General features: G+C 41.6%; 1 protein-coding gene across 1 annotated transcript in view; it reads right to left on the bottom strand.

The window, feature by feature from the left end:
* LOC139393733 (oxysterol-binding protein-related protein 10-like) overlaps window positions 1–20,000 on the bottom strand; it is a 116,164-nt gene that overhangs the window by 22,027 nt on the left and 74,137 nt on the right. The window contains exon 8 of the mRNA XM_071142084.1: window positions 16,464–16,622. Within this exon, the coding sequence (XP_070998185.1) occupies window positions 16,464–16,622 (159 nt within the window). The remainder of the gene's footprint in view (window positions 1–16,463; window positions 16,623–20,000) is intronic.

Genomic DNA, 20,000 nt, shown 5'->3' on the forward strand with positions numbered 1-20,000 from the left:
TAGTTTACACCAGGCAACACAGTAGTTTACACCAGTTACCACAGTAGTTTATCAGTTAACACAGTAGTTTACACACCAGGCAACACAGTAGTTTACACCAGTTACCACAGTAGTTTATCAGTTAACACGGTAGTTTACACACCAGTTAACACAGTAGTTTACACCAGTTAACACAGTAGTTTACACACCAGTTAACACAGTAGTTTACACACCAGTTAACACAGGAGTTTACACACCAGTTAACACAGTAGTTTACACACCAGTTAACACAGTAGTTTACACACCAGTTAACACAGTAGTTTACACACCAGTTAACACAGTAGTTTACACACCAGTTAACACAGTAGTTTACACACCAGTTAACACAGTAGTTTACACCAGTTAACACAGTAGTTTACACCAGTTAACACAGTAGTTTACACACCAGTTAACACAGTAGTTTACACCAGTTAACACAGTAGTTTACAACAGTTAACACAGTAGTTTACAACAGTTAACACAGTAGTTTACACCAGTAAACACAGTAGTTTACACCAGTAAACACAGTAGTTTACACCAGTTAACACAGTAGTTTACACCAGTTAACACAGTAGTTTACACACCAGTTAACACAGTAGTTTACACCAGTTAACACAGTAGTTTACAACAGTTAACACAGTAGTTTACACCAGTTAACACAGTAGTTTACACCAGTAAACACAGTAGTTTACACCAGTAAACACAGTAGTTTACACCAGTTAACACAGTAGTTTACACTAGTAAACACAGTAGTTTACACCAGTTAATACAGTAGTTTACACACCAGTTACCACATTAGTTTACACCAGTTACCACAGTAGTTTACACCAGTTACCATAGTAGTTCATCAGTTAACACAGTAGTTTACACACCAGTTCCCACAGTAGTTTACACACCAGTTACCACAGTAGTTTAACCAGTTACCATAGTAGTTTACACCAGTTAACACAGTCGTTTACACACAAGTTCTCACAGTAGTTTACACACCAGTTACCACAGTAGTTTAACCAGTTACCACAGTAGTTTACACCAGTTAATACAGTAGTTTAACCAGTTACCACAGTAGTTTACACCAGTTACCACAGTAGTTTAAACCAGTTACCACAGTAGTTTACAGCAGTTACCACAGTAGTTTACACCAGTTACCACGGTAGTTTAAACCAGTTACCACAGTAGTTTACACCAGTTACCACAGTAGTTTACACCAGTTACCACAGTAGTTTAAACCAGTTACCACAGTAGTTTACACCAGTTACCACAGTAGTTTACACCAGTTACCACAGTAGTTTACACCAGTTACCACAGTAGTTTACACCAGTTACCACAGTAGTTTACACCAGTTACCACAGTAGTTTACACCAGTTACCACAGTAGTTTACACCAGTTACTACAGTAGTTTACACCAGTTAACACAGTAGTTTAGCAGTTAACACAGTAGTTTAGCAGTTAACACAGTAGTTTACACCAGTTATCACAGTAGTTTAACAGTTAACACAGTCGTTTACACCAGTTATCACAGTAGTTTAGCAGTTAACACAGTCGTTTAGCAGTTAACACAGTAGTTTACACCAGTTATCACAGTAGTTTAACAGTTAACACAGTAGTTTACACCAGTTATCACAGTAGTTTAGCAGTTAACACAGTAGTTTACACACCAGTTACCACAGTAGATTACATCAGTTACCACAGTAGTTTACACATCAGTTACTACAGTAGTTTATATCAGTTACCACAGTAGTTTATATCAGTTACCACAGTAGTTTACACACCAGTTAACACAGTAGTTTACATCAGTTACCACAGTAGTTTACACATCAGTTACCACAGTAGTTTACACACCAGTTATCACAGTAGTTTAGCAGTTAACACAGTAGTTTACACATCAGTTACCACAGTAGTTTATATCAGTTACCACAGTAGTTTATATCAGTTACCACAGTAGTTTACACACCAGTTACCACAGTAGATTACATCAGTTACCACAGTAGTTTACACATCAGTTACCACAGTAGTTTATATCAGTTACCACAGTAGTTTATATCAGTTACCACAGTAGTTTAGACACCAGTTAACACAGTAGTTTATATCAGTTACCAGAGTAGTTTATATCAGTTACCACAGTAGTTTACACATCAGTTACCACAGTAGTTTACACACCAGTTAACACAGTAGTTTACATCAGTTACCACAGTAGTTTACACATCAGTTAACACAGTAGTTTACACATCAGTTATCACAGTAGTTTACACACCAGTTAACACAGTAGTTTACATCAGTTACCACAGTAGTTTACACACCAGTTAACACAGTAGTTTACATCAGTTACCACAGTAGTTTACACATCGGTTACCACAGTAGTTTACACACCAGTTACCACAGTAGTTTAGCAGTTAACACAGTAGTTTAGCAGTTAACACAGTAGTTTACACCAGTTATCACAGTAGTTTAGCAGTTAACACAATAGTTTACACACCAGTTAACACAGTAGTTTACACACCAGTTACCACAGTAGTTTACACACCAGTTACCACAGTAGTTTACACCAGTTATCACAGTAGTTTACACCAGTAAACACAGTAGTTTACACCAGTAAACACAGTAGTTTACACCAGTTAACACAGTAGTTTACACTAGTAAACACAGTAGTTTACACCAGTTAATACAGTAGTTTACACACCAGTTACCACATTAGTTTACACCAGTTACCACAGTAGTTTACACCAGTTACCATAGTAGTTCATCAGTTAACACAGTAGTTTACACACCAGTTCCCACAGTAGTTTACACACCAGTTACCACAGTAGTTTAACCAGTTACCATAGTAGTTTACACCAGTTAACACAGTCGTTTACACACAAGTTCTCACAGTAGTTTACACACCAGTTACCACAGTAGTTTAACCAGTTACCACAGTAGTTTACACCAGTTACCACAGTAGTTTACACCAGTTAATACAGTAGTTTAACCAGTTAATACAGTAGTTTAACCAGTTACCACAGTAGTTTACACCAGTTACCACAGTAGTTTAAACCAGTTACCACAGTAGTTTACAGCAGTTACCACAGTAGTTTACACCAGTTACCACAGTAGTTTACACCAGTTACCACAGTAGTTTACACCAGTTACCACAGTAGTTTAAACCAGTTACCACAGTAGTTTACACCAGTTACCACAGTAGTTTACACCAGTTACCACAGTAGTTTACACCAGTTACCACAGTAGTTTACACCAGTTACCACAGTAGTTTACACCAGTTACCACAGTAGTTTACACCAGTTACCACAGTAGTTTACACCAGTTACTACAGTAGTTTACACCAGTTAACACAGTAGTTTAGCAGTTAACACAGTAGTTTAGCAGTTAACACAGTAGTTTACACCAGTTATCACAGTAGTTTAACAGTTAACACAGTAGTTTACACCAGTTATCACAGTAGTTTAGCAGTTAACACAGTCGTTTAGCAGTTAACACAGTAGTTTACACCAGTTATCACAGTAGTTTAACAGTTAACACAGTAGTTTACACCAGTTATCACAGTAGTTTAGCAGTTAACACAGTAGTTTACACACCATTTAACACAGTAGTTTACACACCAGTTAAAGCAATAGTTTACACACCAGTTAACGCAATAGTTTACACACCAGTTAACGCAATAGTTTACACACCATTTAACGCAATAGTTTACACACCATTTAACACAGTAGTTTACATCAGTTAACACAGTATTTTAAACACCAGTTAACACAGTAGTTAACACACACGTTAACAGAGTAGTTAACACACCAGTTAACACATTAGTTTACACCAGGCAACACATTAATTTACATACCAGTTAACACAGTAGTTTATATCAGGCAACACAGCAGTTTACACACCAGTTAACAATGTAGTTTACACCAGGCAACACAGTAGTTTACACCAGTTACCACAGTAGTTTATCAGTTAACACAGTAGTTTACACACCAGGCAACACAGTAGTTTACACCAGTTACCACAGTAGTTTATCAGTTAACACGGTAGTTTACACACCAGTTAACACAGTAGTTTACACCAGTTAACACAGTAGTTTACACACCAGTTAACACAGTAGTTTACACACCAGTTAACACAGGAGTTTACACACCAGTTAACACAGTAGTTTACACACCAGTTAACACAGTAGTTTACACACCAGTTAACACAGTAGTTTACACACCAGTTAACACAGTAGTTTACACACCAGTTAACACAGTAGTTTACACACCAGTTAACACAGTAGTTTACACCAGTTAACACAGTAGTTTACACCAGTTAACACAGTAGTTTACACACCAGTTAACACAGTAGTTTACACCAGTTAACACAGTAGTTTACAACAGTTAACACAGTAGTTTACAACAGTTAACACAGTAGTTTACACCAGTAAACACAGTAGTTTACACCAGTAAACACAGTAGTTTACACCAGTTAACACAGTAGTTTACACCAGTTAACACAGTAGTTTACACACCAGTTAACACAGTAGTTTACACCAGTTAACACAGTAGTTTACAACAGTTAACACAGTAGTTTACACCAGTTAACACAGTAGTTTACACCAGTAAACACAGTAGTTTACACCAGTAAACACAGTAGTTTACACCAGTTAACACAGTAGTTTACACTAGTAAACACAGTAGTTTACACCAGTTAATACAGTAGTTTACACACCAGTTCCCACAGTAGTTTACACACCAGTTACCACAGTAGTTTAACCAGTTAACATAGTAGTTTACACCAGTTAACACAGTAGTTTACACACAAGTTCTCACAGTAGTTTACACACCAATTACCACAGTAGTTTAACCAGTTACCACAGTAGTTTACACCAGTTACCACAGTAGTTTACACCAGTTAATACAGTAGTTTAACCAGTTACCACAGTAGTTTACACCAGTTACCACAGTAGTTTAAACCAGTTACCACAGTAGTTTACAGCAGTTACCACAGTAGTTTACACCAGTTACCACAGTAGTTTAAACCAGTTACCACAGTAGTTTACACCAGTTACCACAGTAGTTTACACCAGTTACCACAGTAGTTTAAACCAGTTACCACAGTAGTTTACACCAGTTACCACAGTAGTTTACACCAGTTACCACAGTAGTTTACACACCAGTTAACACAGGAGTTTACACACCAGTTAACACAGTAGTTTACACACCAGTTAACACAGTAGTTTACACACCAGTTAACACAGTAGTTTACACACCAGTTAACACAGTAGTTTACACACCAGTTAACACAGTAGTTTACACACCAGTTAACACAGTAGTTTACACCAGTTAACACAGTAGTTTACACCAGTTAACACAGTAGTTTACACACCAGTTAACACAGTAGTTTACACCAGTTAACACAGTAGTTTACAACAGTTAACACAGTAGTTTACAACAGTTAACACAGTAGTTTACACCAGTAAACACAGTAGTTTACACCAGTAAACACAGTAGTTTACACCAGTTAACACAGTAGTTTACACCAGTTAACACAGTAGTTTACACACCAGTTAACACAGTAGTTTACACCAGTTAACACAGTAGTTTACAACAGTTAACACAGTAGTTTACACCAGTTAACACAGTAGTTTACACCAGTAAACACAGTAGTTTACACCAGTAAACACAGTAGTTTACACCAGTTAACACAGTAGTTTACACTAGTAAACACAGTAGTTTACACCAGTTAATACAGTAGTTTACACACCAGTTACCACATTAGTTTACACCAGTTACCACAGTAGTTTACACCAGTTACCATAGTAGTTCATCAGTTAACACAGTAGTTTACACACCAGTTCCCACAGTAGTTTACACACCAGTTACCACAGTAGTTTAACCAGTTACCATAGTAGTTTACACCAGTTAACACAGTCGTTTACACACAAGTTCTCACAGTAGTTTACACACCAGTTACCACAGTAGTTTAACCAGTTACCACAGTAGTTTACACCAGTTAATACAGTAGTTTAACCAGTTACCACAGTAGTTTACACCAGTTACCACAGTAGTTTAAACCAGTTACCACAGTAGTTTACAGCAGTTACCACAGTAGTTTACACCAGTTACCACGGTAGTTTAAACCAGTTACCACAGTAGTTTACACCAGTTACCACAGTAGTTTACACCAGTTACCACAGTAGTTTAAACCAGTTACCACAGTAGTTTACACCAGTTACCACAGTAGTTTACACCAGTTACCACAGTAGTTTACACCAGTTACCACAGTAGTTTACACCAGTTACCACAGTAGTTTACACCAGTTACTACAGTAGTTTACACCAGTTAACACAGTAGTTTAGCAGTTAACACAGTAGTTTAGCAGTTAACACAGTAGTTTACACCAGTTATCACAGTAGTTTAACAGTTAACACAGTAGTTTACACCAGTTATCACAGTAGTTTAGCAGTTAACACAGTCGTTTAGCAGTTAACACAGTAGTTTACACCAGTTATCACAGTAGTTTAACAGTTAACACAGTAGTTTACACCAGTTATCACAGTAGTTTAGCAGTTAACACAGTAGTTTACACACCAGTTACCACAGTAGATTACATCAGTTACCACAGTAGTTTACACATCAGTTACTACAGTAGTTTATATCAGTTACCACAGTAGTTTATATCAGTTACCACAGTAGTTTACACACCAGTTAACACAGTAGTTTACATCAGTTACCACAGTAGTTTACACATCAGTTACCACAGTAGTTTACACACCAGTTATCACAGTAGTTTAGCAGTTAACACAGTAGTTTACACATCAGTTACCACAGTAGTTTATATCAGTTACCACAGTAGTTTATATCAGTTACCACAGTAGTTTACACACCAGTTACCACAGTAGATTACATCAGTTACCACAGTAGTTTACACATCAGTTACCACAGTAGTTTATATCAGTTACCACAGTAGTTTATATCAGTTACCACAGTAGTTTAGACACCAGTTAACACAGTAGTTTATATCAGTTACCACAGTAGTTTATATCAGTTACCACAGTAGTTTACACATCAGTTACCACAGTAGTTTACACACCAGTTAACACAGTAGTTTACATCAGTTACCACAGTAGTTTACACATCAGTTAACACAGTAGTTTACACATCAGTTAACACAGTAGTTTACACACCAGTTAACACAGTAGTTTACATCAGTTACCACAGTAGTTTACACACCAGTTAACACAGTAGTTTACATCAGTTACCACAGTAGTTTACACATCGGTTACCACAGTAGTTTACACACCAGTTACCACAGTAGTTTAGCAGTTAACACAGTAGTTTAGCAGTTAACACAGTAGTTTACACCAGTTATCACAGTAGTTTAGCAGTTAACACAATAGTTTACACACCAGTTAACACAGTAGTTTACACACCAGTTACCACAGTAGTTTACACACCAGTTACCACAGTAGTTTACACCAGTTATCACAGTAGTTTACACCAGTAAACACAGTAGTTTACACCAGTAAACACAGTAGTTTACACCAGTTAACACAGTAGTTTACACTAGTAAACACAGTAGTTTACACCAGTTAATACAGTAGTTTACACACCAGTTACCACATTAGTTTACACCAGTTACCACAGTAGTTTACACCAGTTACCATAGTAGTTCATCAGTTAACACAGTAGTTTACACACCAGTTCCCACAGTAGTTTACACACCAGTTACCACAGTAGTTTAACCAGTTACCATAGTAGTTTACACCAGTTAACACAGTCGTTTACACACAAGTTCTCACAGTAGTTTACACACCAGTTACCACAGTAGTTTAACCAGTTACCACAGTAGTTTACACCAGTTACCACAGTAGTTTACACCAGTTAATACAGTAGTTTAACCAGTTACCACAGTAGTTTACACCAGTTACCACAGTAGTTTAAACCAGTTACCACAGTAGTTTACAGCAGTTACCACAGTAGTTTACACCAGTTACCACGGTAGTTTAAACCAGTTACCACAGTAGTTTACACCAGTTACCACAGTAGTTTACACCAGTTACCACAGTAGTTTAAACCAGTTACCACAGTAGTTTACACCAGTTACCACAGTAGTTTACACCAGTTACCACAGTAGTTTACACCAGTTACCACAGTAGTTTACACCAGTTACCACAGTAGTTTACACCAGTTACCACAGTAGTTTACACCAGTTACCACAGTAGTTTACACCAGTTACTACAGTAGTTTACACCAGTTAACACAGTAGTTTAGCAGTTAACACAGTAGTTTAGCAGTTAACACAGTAGTTTACACCAGTTATCACAGTAGTTTAACAGTTAACACAGTAGTTTACACCAGTTATCACAGTAGTTTAGCAGTTAACACAGTCGTTTAGCAGTTAACACAGTAGTTTACACCAGTTATCACAGTAGTTTAACAGTTAACACAGTAGTTTACACCAGTTATCACAGTAGTTTAGCAGTTAACACAGTAGTTTACACACCAGTTACCACAGTAGATTACATCAGTTACCACAGTAGTTTACACATCAGTTACTACAGTAGTTTATATCAGTTACCACAGTAGTTTATATCAGTTACCACAGTAGTTTACACACCAGTTAACACAGTAGTTTACATCAGTTACCACAGTAGTTTACACATCAGTTACCACAGTAGTTTACACACCAGTTATCACAGTAGTTTAGCAGTTAACACAGTAGTTTACACATCAGTTACCACAGTAGTTTATATCAGTTACCACAGTAGTTTATATCAGTTACCACAGTAGTTTACACACCAGTTACCACAGTAGATTACATCAGTTACCACAGTAGTTTACACATCAGTTACCACAGTAGTTTATATCAGTTACCACAGTAGTTTATATCAGTTACCACAGTAGTTTAGACACCAGTTAACACAGTAGTTTATATCAGTTACCACAGTAGTTTATATCAGTTACCACAGTAGTTTACACATCAGTTACCACAGTAGTTTACACACCAGTTAACACAGTAGTTTACATCAGTTACCACAGTAGTTTACACATCAGTTAACACAGTAGTTTACACATCAGTTAACACAGTAGTTTACACACCAGTTAACACAGTAGTTTACATCAGTTACCACAGTAGTTTACACACCAGTTAACACAGTAGTTTACATCAGTTACCACAGTAGTTTACACATCGGTTACCACAGTAGTTTACACACCAGTTACCACAGTAGTTTATAGCAGTTAACACAGTAGTTTAGCAGTTAACACAGTAGTTTACACCAGTTATCACAGTAGTTTAGCAGTTAACACAATAGTTTACACACCAGTTAACACAGTAGTTTACACACCAGTTACCACAGTAGTTTACACACCAGTTACCACAGTAGTTTACACCAGTTATCACAGTAGTTTATCAGTTAACACAGTAGTTTACACCAGTTACCACAGTAGTTTACACCAGTTATCACAGTAGTTTATCAGTTAACACAGTAGTTTACACCAGTTACCACAATAGTTTACATCAGTACGGAGGGAATTACCTACCTACCCTTAGTTGAACGCACTGACTGTAAGTCTCTCTGGATAACATTGTCTGCTTAATGACACAAATGTAAAAATCTAAATGCCAAATGCAAGGTGTCCTCACCATTAAGTCATTATTATATCAGCAATTATACAAATCTATTTCAAAACAGTGTAACATCTGACCCAGTGTCGTCTAGGATTTCCATCAAATATAATACAAGGAGTTACCAAACTAACTGCTTATCACATTACGTAAAGTAGCATTAGTTAGGCAACAGAACTGTTCTCCATGGTTAGAGTTTATATTCACATAACAGTCCTGATACTGAAACTCACTAGCCTACAATCACAGGATCAATCCATGGCCTGCAGCCAGAGAGAGAGGCTCCATGTGAGGAGGGAAAGAGACAGAACATCTCTGAATGGGTGGTGGGATGTTTGACTGAGGGAGACTGACTAACTGACTGGCTGACTGACTGACTGACTGAGGGAGTGACTGACTGACTGACTAACTGACTGAAGGACTGACTGACTGACTGACTGACTGACTGACTGACTGACTGACTGAAGGACTGACTGACTGACTGACTGAAGGACTGACTGACTGACTGACTGACTGACTGACTGACTAACTGACTGAGGGACTGACTGACTGACTGACTGACTGAAGGACTGACTAACTGACTGACTGAGGGAGTGACTGACTGACTAACTGACTGACTGACTGACTGACTGACTGACTGACTGGACTGACTGACTGACTGACTGACTGACTGACTGAAGGACTGACTGACTGACTGACTGAAGGACTGACTGACTGAATGACTGACTGACTGAAGGACTGACTGACTGACTGACTGACTGACTGACTGACTGAAGGACTGACTGACTGACTGACTGACTGACTGACTGACTGACTGACTGACTAACTGAAGGACTGACTGAAGGACTGACTGACTGACTGACTGACTGACTGACTGACTGAGGAACTGACTGACTGAGGAAGTGACTGACTGACTGACTGAGGAAGTGACTGACTGACTGACTGACTGAGGGAGTGAATGACTGACTGACTGACTGACTGACTGAAGGACTGACTGACTGAGGGAGTGACTGACTGACTGACTGACTGACTGAAGGAGGGAGTAATTGAATGACTGAGTGACTGACTGAGGGAGTGACTGACTGACTGACTGACTGACTGAGGGACTGACTGACTGACTGACTGACTGAGGGAGTAACTGAATGACTGACTGACTGACTGACTGAAGGACTGACTGACTGAGGGAGTGACTGACTGACTGAAGGACTGACTGACTGACTGAGGGAGTAACTGAATGACTGACTGACTGACTGACTGATGAAGCTGTCAGTCTGTTGGCTAATAGAGGTCTAGGTGATAAGGGGATTAAACTAGTCAGGGTGCTGTGTGTCAGTCTGTTGGCTAATAGAGGTCTAGGTGATAAGGGGATTAAACTAGTCAGGGTGCTGTGTGTCAGTCTGTTGGCTAACAGAGGTCTAGGTGATAAGGGGATTAAACTAGTCAGGGTGCTGTGTGTCAGTCTGTTGGCTAATAGAGGTCTAGGTGATAAGGGGATTAAACTAGTCAGGGTGCTGTGTGTCAGTCTGTTGGCTAATAGAGGTCTAGGTGATAAGGGGATTAAACTAGTCAGGGTGCTGTGTGTCAGTCTGTTGGCTAATAGAGGTCTAGGTGATAAGGGGATTAAACTAGTCAGGGTGCTGTGTGTCAGTCTGTTGGCTAATAGAGGTCTAGGTGATAAGGGGATTAAACTAGTCAGGGTGCTGTGTGTCAGTCTGTTGGCTAATAGAGGTCTAGGTGATAAGGGGATTAAACTAGTCAGGGTGCTGTGTGTCAGTCTGTTGGCTAATAGAGGTCTAGGTGATAAGGGGATTAAACTAGTCAGGGTGCTGTGTGTCAGTCTGTTGGCTAACAGAGGTCTAGGTGATAAGGGGATTAAACTAGTCAGGGTGCTGTGTGTCAGTCTGTTGGCTAATAGAGGTCTAGGTGATAAGGGGATTAAACTAGTCAGGGTGCTGTGTGTCAGTCTGTTGGCTAATAGAGGTCTAGGTGATAAGGGGATTAAACTAGTCAGGGTGCTGTGTGTCAGTCTGTTGGCTAATAGAGGTCTAGGTGATAAGGGGATTAAACTAGTCAGGGTGCTGTGTGTCAGTCTGTTGGCTAATAGAGGTCTAGGTGATAAGGGGATTAAACTAGTCAGGGTGCTGTGTGTCAGTCTGTTGGCTAATAGGGGTCTAGGTGATGACGCTATAATCACTAAGGGGTCTAGGTGATGAAGTTATAATCACTAAGGGGTCTAGGTGATGAAGCTATAATCACTAAGGGGTCTAGGTGATGAAGTTATAATCACTAAGGGGTCTAGGTGATGAAGCTATAATCACTAAGGGGTCTAGGTGATGAAGTTATAATCACTAAGGGGTCTAGGTGATGAAGCTATAATCACTAAGGGGTCTAGGTGATGAAGTTATAATCACTAAGGGGTCTAGGTGATGAAGTTATAATCACTAAGGGGTCTAGGTGATGAAGTTATAATCACTAAGGGGTCTAGGTGATGAAGCTATAATCACTAAGGGGTCTAGGTGATGAAGCTATAATCACTAAGGGGTCTAGGTGATGAAGTTATAATCACTAAGGGGTCTAGGTGATGAAGCTATAATCACTAAGGGGTCTAGGTGATGAAGCTATAATCACTAAGGGGTCTAGGTGATGAAGTTATAATCACTAAGGGGTCTAGGTGATGAAGTTATAATCACTAAGGGGTCTAGGTGATGAAGTTATAATCACTAAGGGGTCTAGGTGATGAAGTTATAATCACTAAGGGGTCTAGGTGATGAAGTTATAATCACTAAGGGGTCTAGGTGATGAAGTTATAATCACTAAGGGGTCTAGGTGATGAAGTTATAATCACTAAGGGGTCTAGGTGATGAAGCTATAATCACTAAGGGGTCTAGGTGATGAAGCTATAATCACTAAGGGGTCTAGGTGATGAAGCTATAATCACTAAGGGGTCTAGGTGATGAAGTTATAATCACTAAGGGTGATGAAGTTATAATCACTAAGGGGTCTAGGTGATGAAGTTATAATCACTAAGGGGTCTAGGTGATGAAGTTATAATCACTAAGGGGTCTAGGTGATGAAGTTATAATCACTAAGGGGTCTAGGTGATGAAGCTATAATCACTAAGGGGTCTAGGTCATGAAGCTATAATCACTAAGGGGTCTAGGTGATGAAGTTATAATCACTAAGGGGTCTAGGTGATGAAGTTATAATCACTAAGGGGTCTAGGTGATGAAGTTATAATCACTAAGGGGTCTAGGTGATGAAGTTATAATCACTAAGGGGTCTAGGTGATGAAGTTATAATCACTAAGGGTGATGAAGTTATAATCACTAAGGGGTCTAGGTGATGAAGTTATAATCACTAAGGGGTCTAGGTGATGAAGTTATAATCACTAAGGGGTCTAGGTGATGAAGTTATAATCACTAAGGGGTCTAGGTGATGAAGTTATAATCACTAAGGGGTCTAGGTGATGAAGCTATAATCACTAAGGGGTCTAGGTGATGAAGTTATAATCACTAAGGGGTCTAGGTGATGAAGTTATAATCACTAAGGGGTCTAGGTGATGAAGTTATAATCACTAAGGGGTCTAGGTGATGAAGTTATAATCACTAAGGGGTCTAGGTGATGAAGTTATAATCACTAAGGGTGATGAAGTTATAATCACTAAGGGGTCTAGGTGATGAAGTTATAATCACTAAGGGGTCTAGGTGATGAAGTTATAATCACTAAGGGGTCTAGGTGATGAAGCTATAATCACTAAACCAGATTATAACCTGCATTATGTTATATAATCCCCATTACGGTTCAGTCTAACATCACACACGTTGGGGTTCATCGAACCACATGAGCAGAGCAGCTGTGCCACAGACAATCGTGAGTTCAGTCAGGCGCTGTCACTGCACTCACCTGGCTGCCCATTATAGACACGCAGTCACTTCCTCATTCAGTCAGCCAGTCTGTCACCAGGATGACAGAACAGAGAGACTGAAGCTCGAACTTCAGGCTTTCACTGTTATATCTTAAGGCGGTTGTTGACATAAGCATTTATGAAATGTGTTTTTTACCTTTATTTAACTAGGCAAGTCAGTTAAGAACAAATTCTTATTTTCAATGACGGCCTAGGAACAGTGGGTTAACTGCCTGTTCAAGGGCAGAACGACAGATTTGTACCTTGTCAGCTCGGGGGTTTGAACTTGCAACCTTCCGGTTACTAGGAGAAAAGGGGAGACGGTAGGAGAGGAGAGGAGATGAGGGGTAGGAGAGAAGAGGTGAGGAGGGGTAGAAGAGGAGAGGGGGGGAGTAGAGGTCAGTGTCGAGTACAGGAGAGAATAGGAAGGGTAGGAGAGGAGATGGTAGGAGAGGAGGAGAGGAGAGGAGAGGAGAGGAGAGGAGAGGAGAGGAGAGGAGAGGAGAGTTGGGGGGAGGAGGGTGAGGAGAGGAGAGTTGGGGGGAGGAGAGGAGAGGAGAGGTGAAGTAAGGAGAGGAGAGGAGGAGTAGAGGACAGAGTGTCGAGTACAGGAGAAGGACTGGACAGATGGAGGCTTGGGGAATGAACTAGCAACTAAATAATGAGTACATTCTCTCCCTCTCTCTGTGTACAAGTACAGTGTGCTAGGTAGATAAGTTTATCTGTGTCAGCACCTGGTGCTCTGTGCCATCTGTGACTATGTGAAGAGAGCAGAGAGCTGTGTTCTGTTTCACTATCTTGGGGGGGGGGGTTTGTTGTCGGTTCACTGTTAGAACACTGGCCACTGACTACAGTCCATTTCACTAGTGTGAATGTGTGTAAAGCTCACTGGTGTCCTTAACTAGGCCTCTTCCCCACTAAGTTGTACACATCAAGTCCTTGATGTGACGGGGTTGAATCAGGTGTACTTATAGGGTTACCAGCAATGACTACAATTGAGAAACGCTGATGAACAGTATGACCCACGTGTGGTTCTTACCCGTGTCGTGAGATGTACCCAGCGAGGGTTCATGTCCAGTTCGATTACAGTAGATGGTGTTTGATTTAACCTCCACTGGTGATATAGACCCTTTTCCAGAACACGACACACTGACTGTGGACGACAGGAAAAAGAGGACCGAGCCACGTCCCCATTCTCATCGACGGGGCTGTAGTGGAGCAGGTCGAGAGCTTCCAAGTTCCTTGGTGTTCACATCACCAATAAACTAACATGGTCCAAACACACCAAGACAGTCGGGAAGAGGGCACCACAAAACCTATCCCCCCTCATGAGACTGAAAATATTTGACATGGGTCCTCAGATCCTCAAAAGGTTCTACAGCTGCACCATCGAGAGCATCCTGGTTGCATCACTGCCTGGTATGGCAACTGCTCGGCCTCCGACCGCAAGACACTACAGAGGGTAGTGGTATAACATATAACTTAACGGCCCAGTACATCACTGAGGACAAGCTTCCTGCCATCCAGGACCTCTATACCAGGCGGTGTCAGAGGAAGGCCCTAAACATTGTCAAAGACTCCAGCCACCCTAGTCATAAACTGTTCTCTCTATTACCGCACGGCAAGCGGTACCGGAGTGCCAAGTCTAGGTCCAAGTGACTTCTAAACAGCTTCTACCCCCCCAAGCCTTAATTAAGACTACTGAACATCTAGTAAAATGGCTACCCATACTATTTGCATTGTCCGTCCCCCCCCCTATTTTACACCACTGCTACTCTCTGTTATTATCTATAAGTCACTTTAATAACTCTACCTACATGTACATATTACCTCAAATAAGTTCTACTACACCTGTTGTATTCGGGTCATGTGAATAATAAAATGTGATTTGATTTGATATGACGTCAGGCCAAGATGCTCGACTCTTGACGTCAGGCCAAGATGCTTGACTCTTGACGTCAGGCCAAGATGCTCGACTCTTGACGTCAGGCCAAGATGCTCGACTCTTGACGTCAGGCCAAGATGCTCGACTCTTGACGTCAGGCCAAGATGCTCGACTCTTGACGTCAGCCCAAGATGCTCGACTCTTGACGTCAGGCCAAGATGCTCGACTCTTGACGTCAGGCCAAGATGCTCGACTCTTGACGTCAGGCCAAGATGCTCGACTCTTGACGTCAGGCCAAGATGCTCGACTCTTGACGTCAGGCCAAGATGCTCGACTCTTGACGTCAGGCCAAGATGCTCGACTCTTGACGTCAGGCCAAGATGCTCGACTCTTGACGTCAGGCCAAGATGCTCGACTCTTGGCGGCAGCAATAAAGACATCACCATCTGAGCCCATTCAACATAACCTCGATTGACCTTTTAATTACTATTTTACTTAAAACAAAATCACTTTTTTTTTGTTAGGTTCTCAAACGCTTACACGTCTGTTTCTATTCTTGATTGAACAGTCGCTAAGATTATATTCGGGTTGTGATCTTTGCAAAATATCTATTTTGGATGCAGCAAGATGTTAGCTAGAATGCTAACGCTCATTGATGTTAGCTAGAATGCTAACGCTCATTGATGTTAGCTAGAATGCTAACGCTCATTGATGTTAGCTAGAATGCTAACGCTCATTGATGTTAGCTAGAATGCTAACGCTCACTGATGTTAGGCTGTAGCAAAAGCTAGCTAAAGAGACATTTCACTGGTTGAAGTTGAGGTAGAACGCAGTTGATTTGCGATGACGACACATGAACACCTAATGAAGCAGGACGTTCCTTGACGAGCCTTTAAAATCCAATTATAATCCTAAAGTTGTGTGAAATACACTCATAACATGTAAATAGAGTTGTTTTTTTGTTGCCGACGTTCTATAAAAACTCCCCCTCGTTCTGTCAATGTTTTGTAAACACAGAAAGGGGTCTATACAGTAGATGGTTATTGGTCAGGTGTTAGTTCTTACCCGTGTGAGGTCCATGCCCAGTTTGAGCTGCGACAGCAGGTGAAGGATAATGTTCCGTTGGTCCTCTCTGACTCCCAGGTCCTCTTCCTCGTTGTCCTCTGTGTCTGTCATCTCTTCACTGGGGTCTATAGACTCTGGGGTGGGAGGGGCCTGCTGGGGCTGGACAGAAGAACAGAGGGTTAGAGGACAGAGTTACAGTACTGGGGTCTATAGACTCTGGGGGGGGGGGGAACAACATAACAGAGGGTTAGAGGACAGAGTTACAGTACTGGGGTCTATAGACTCTGGGGGGGGGGGGGGAACAACATAACAGAGGGTTAGAGGACAGGGTTACAGTACTGGGGTCTATAGACTCTGGGGGGGGGGGGGGGACAACATAACAGAGGGTTAGAGGACAGGGTTACAGTACTGGGGTCTATAGACTCTGGGGGGGGGGGGGACAACATAACAGAGGGGTAGAGGACAGGGTTACAGTACTGGGGTCTATAGACTCTGGGGGGGGGGGTCAACATAACAGAGGGTTAGAGGACAGAGTTACAGTACTGGGGTCTATAGACTCTGGGGGGGGGGGGGCAACATAACAGAGGGTTAGAGGACAGGGTTAGAGTACTGGGGACTATAGACTCTGGGGGGGGGGGGGGACACACAACATAACAGAGGGGTAGAGGACAGGGTTACAGTACTGGGGTCTATAGACTCTGGGGGGGGGGGGGGGCAACATAACAGAGGGTTAGAGGACAAGGTTACAGTACTGGGGACTATAGACTCTGGGGGGGGGGGGGGGGGGGGGGCAACATAACAGAGGGTTAGAGGACAGGGTTACAGTACTGGGGTCTATAGACTCTGGGGGGGGGGGCAACATAACAGAGGGTTAGAGGACAGGGTTACAGTACTGGGGTCTATAGACTCTGGGGGGGGGGGGGGGCAACATAACAGAGGGTTAGAGGACAGGGTTACAGTACTGGGGTCTATAGACTCTGGGGGGGGGGGGGGGGCAACATAACAGAGGGTTAGAGGACAGGGTTACAGTACTGGGGTCTATAGACTCTGGGGGGGGGGGGGGGGCAACATAACAGAGGGGTAGAGGACAGGGTTACAGTACTGGGGTCTATAGACTTTGGGGGGGGGGGGGCAACATAACACAGCACACACACACACAAAACACACACACACAAGCGCTCCAAAAATGTAGGTTTCTCTTCAATACTTAGAGAATGTCTGTAATGCGTGGGTAACTGCACCCGCAGGGTGACTAGTGTGACTACCTGTTATTCACGGCTTGTTCAGGAAAACATTCCTGAAAGATTAGCACATGATCCAGATTTACTCCGTGCTCACTCCCCCTTCCTCCCCCAGCCTCCCTCTTCCTCCCAGTCTCCCCTCCGTCTCCCCCCTGTCTCCCAGGTCTCCCCCTGTCTCCCCCCACTGTCCTCAGGGCACTTTAAGGCAGCAAATGCATTTGGTTTCTACAACAGCAGGTCATTTTAGACTGCTATATTGTTCCTAATGCATAATGTTAGGAAGTAGCATGGAAGTATGAGGCCCAAAGCATTCTGGGAGCTGAAAAAGCCTTGCTCTCTCCCGCTCTCTTTCTCTAGTTCTCTCTCTCACACACTCTCTCTTTTTCTCTATGTTTTTCCTCTCTTTCCATCTCTCTTTCCGTCTCTCTTTCCATCTCTCTCAGGACTGTTTTTCCTCTCATGTTCATGTTCAGTGTCAACAGACGAGTGGAGAAATGGAGTCAGTCATGTGACATACCTACAGAGCTCGCTCTCTCTCGCTCTCTCTCTCTCAAGACAAAGGTTATTTATTTCCAAGCAAAACATCGAGATCTCTCCATCTCTATCTCCCCTCTCCATCTCTCTCTGTCTCTCTCTCTCTCTCTGTGTGTCTCTCTGTCTCGCTCTCCTGCTCTCTCAATTCAATCAATTCAAGGGGCTTTATTGGCATGGGAAACATGTGTTAACATTGCCAAAGCAAGTGAGGTAGATATTATACAAAAGTGAAATAAACAATAAAAAATTAACAGTAAACATTACACATACAGAAGTTTCAAAACAATAAAGACATTACAAATGTCATATTATATATATACAGTGTTTTAACAATGTACAAATGGTTAAAGTACACAAGGGAAAATAAATAAGCATAAATATGGGTTGTATTTACAATGGTGTTTGTTCTTCACTGGTTGACCTTTTCTTGTGGCAACAGGTCACAAATCTTGCTGCTGTGATGGCACACTGTGGAATTTCACCCAGTAGATATGGGAGTTTATCAAAATTGGGTTTGTTTTCGAATTCTTTGTGGATCTGTGTAATCTGAGGGAAATATGTATCTCTAATATGGTCATACATTGGGCAGGAGGTTAGGAAGTGCAGCTCAGTTTCCACCTCGTTTTGTGGGCAGTGAGCACATAGCCTGTCTTCTCTTGAGAGCCATGTCTGCCTACGGCGGCCTTTCTCAATAGCAAGGCTATGCTCACTGAGTCTGTACATAGTCAAAGCTTTCCTTAAGTTTGGGTCAGTCACAGTGGTCAGGTATTCTGCCGCTGTGTACTCTCTGTTTAGGGCCAAATAGCATTCTAGTTTGCTCTGTTTTTTGTTAATTCTTTCCAATGTGTCAAGTAATGATCTTTTTGTTTTCTCATGATTTGTTTGGGTCTAATTGTGCTGAGAGTTTTTATTTTGTCCTGTAGTTCATTCAATGTAATTGGAGAATCCAGAGGGTTCTGGAATCCAGTGTGTTCTGGAATCCAGTGGGTTCTGGAATCCAGTGTGTTCTGGAATCCAGTGTGTTCTGGAATCCAGTGGGTTCTGGGAGTCTTTAATAGTTGATTCTAAGATTTGTATTTGATCATGTATATGTTTTTGCTCTTTATTCTTTGTTATAGAGACAAAAAGATTGGAGAAGTGGTTTATCCATACATCTCCATTTTGGATAGATATTTATTCGTGTTGTTATTTCTTTCCAAGCAACACTGGAATGTCAGCAACTCATAAGATCTCCATCGCTCTCTCTCTCTTTCTCCCCTCTCCATCGCTCTCTCTCTCCATCTCTCTTTCTCCCCTCTCCATCTCTCTCACTCCCCTCTCTCCATCTCTCCATCTCTCTTTCTCCCCTCTCCATCGCTCTCCCTCTCTCCATATCTCTCTCTAGCTCTCTCTCTCTCTGACTCTTTCCTTCTCTCCCAGAAGTAGGTAGACAGGGGAGTGTGTGTTGCTGCCAGCTGCCCAGTGAGGTGAGGGGACAACCACCTGGTTGTACTTTTCTTGTGGCAACAGGTCACACATCTTGCTGCTGTGATGTCACACTGGTATTTTCACCCTGTAGATATGGGAGTTTATCAAAATTGTATTTGCATTCGAATCCTTTGTGGAACTGTGTAATCTGAGGAAAATATGTCTCTCTAATATGGTCCTACATTTGGCAGGAGGTCAGGAAGTGCAGATCAGTTTCCACCTCATTTTGTGGGCAGTGAACACATAGGTTGTCTTCTCTTGGGAGCCATGTCTGTCTACCACATGCATGATTTGG

The sequence above is a fragment of the Oncorhynchus clarkii genome, unplaced genomic scaffold (assembly GCF_045791955.1).
Source record: "Oncorhynchus clarkii lewisi isolate Uvic-CL-2024 unplaced genomic scaffold, UVic_Ocla_1.0 unplaced_contig_8632_pilon_pilon, whole genome shotgun sequence".
NCBI classification, from domain to species: domain Eukaryota; kingdom Metazoa; phylum Chordata; class Actinopteri; order Salmoniformes; family Salmonidae; genus Oncorhynchus; species Oncorhynchus clarkii.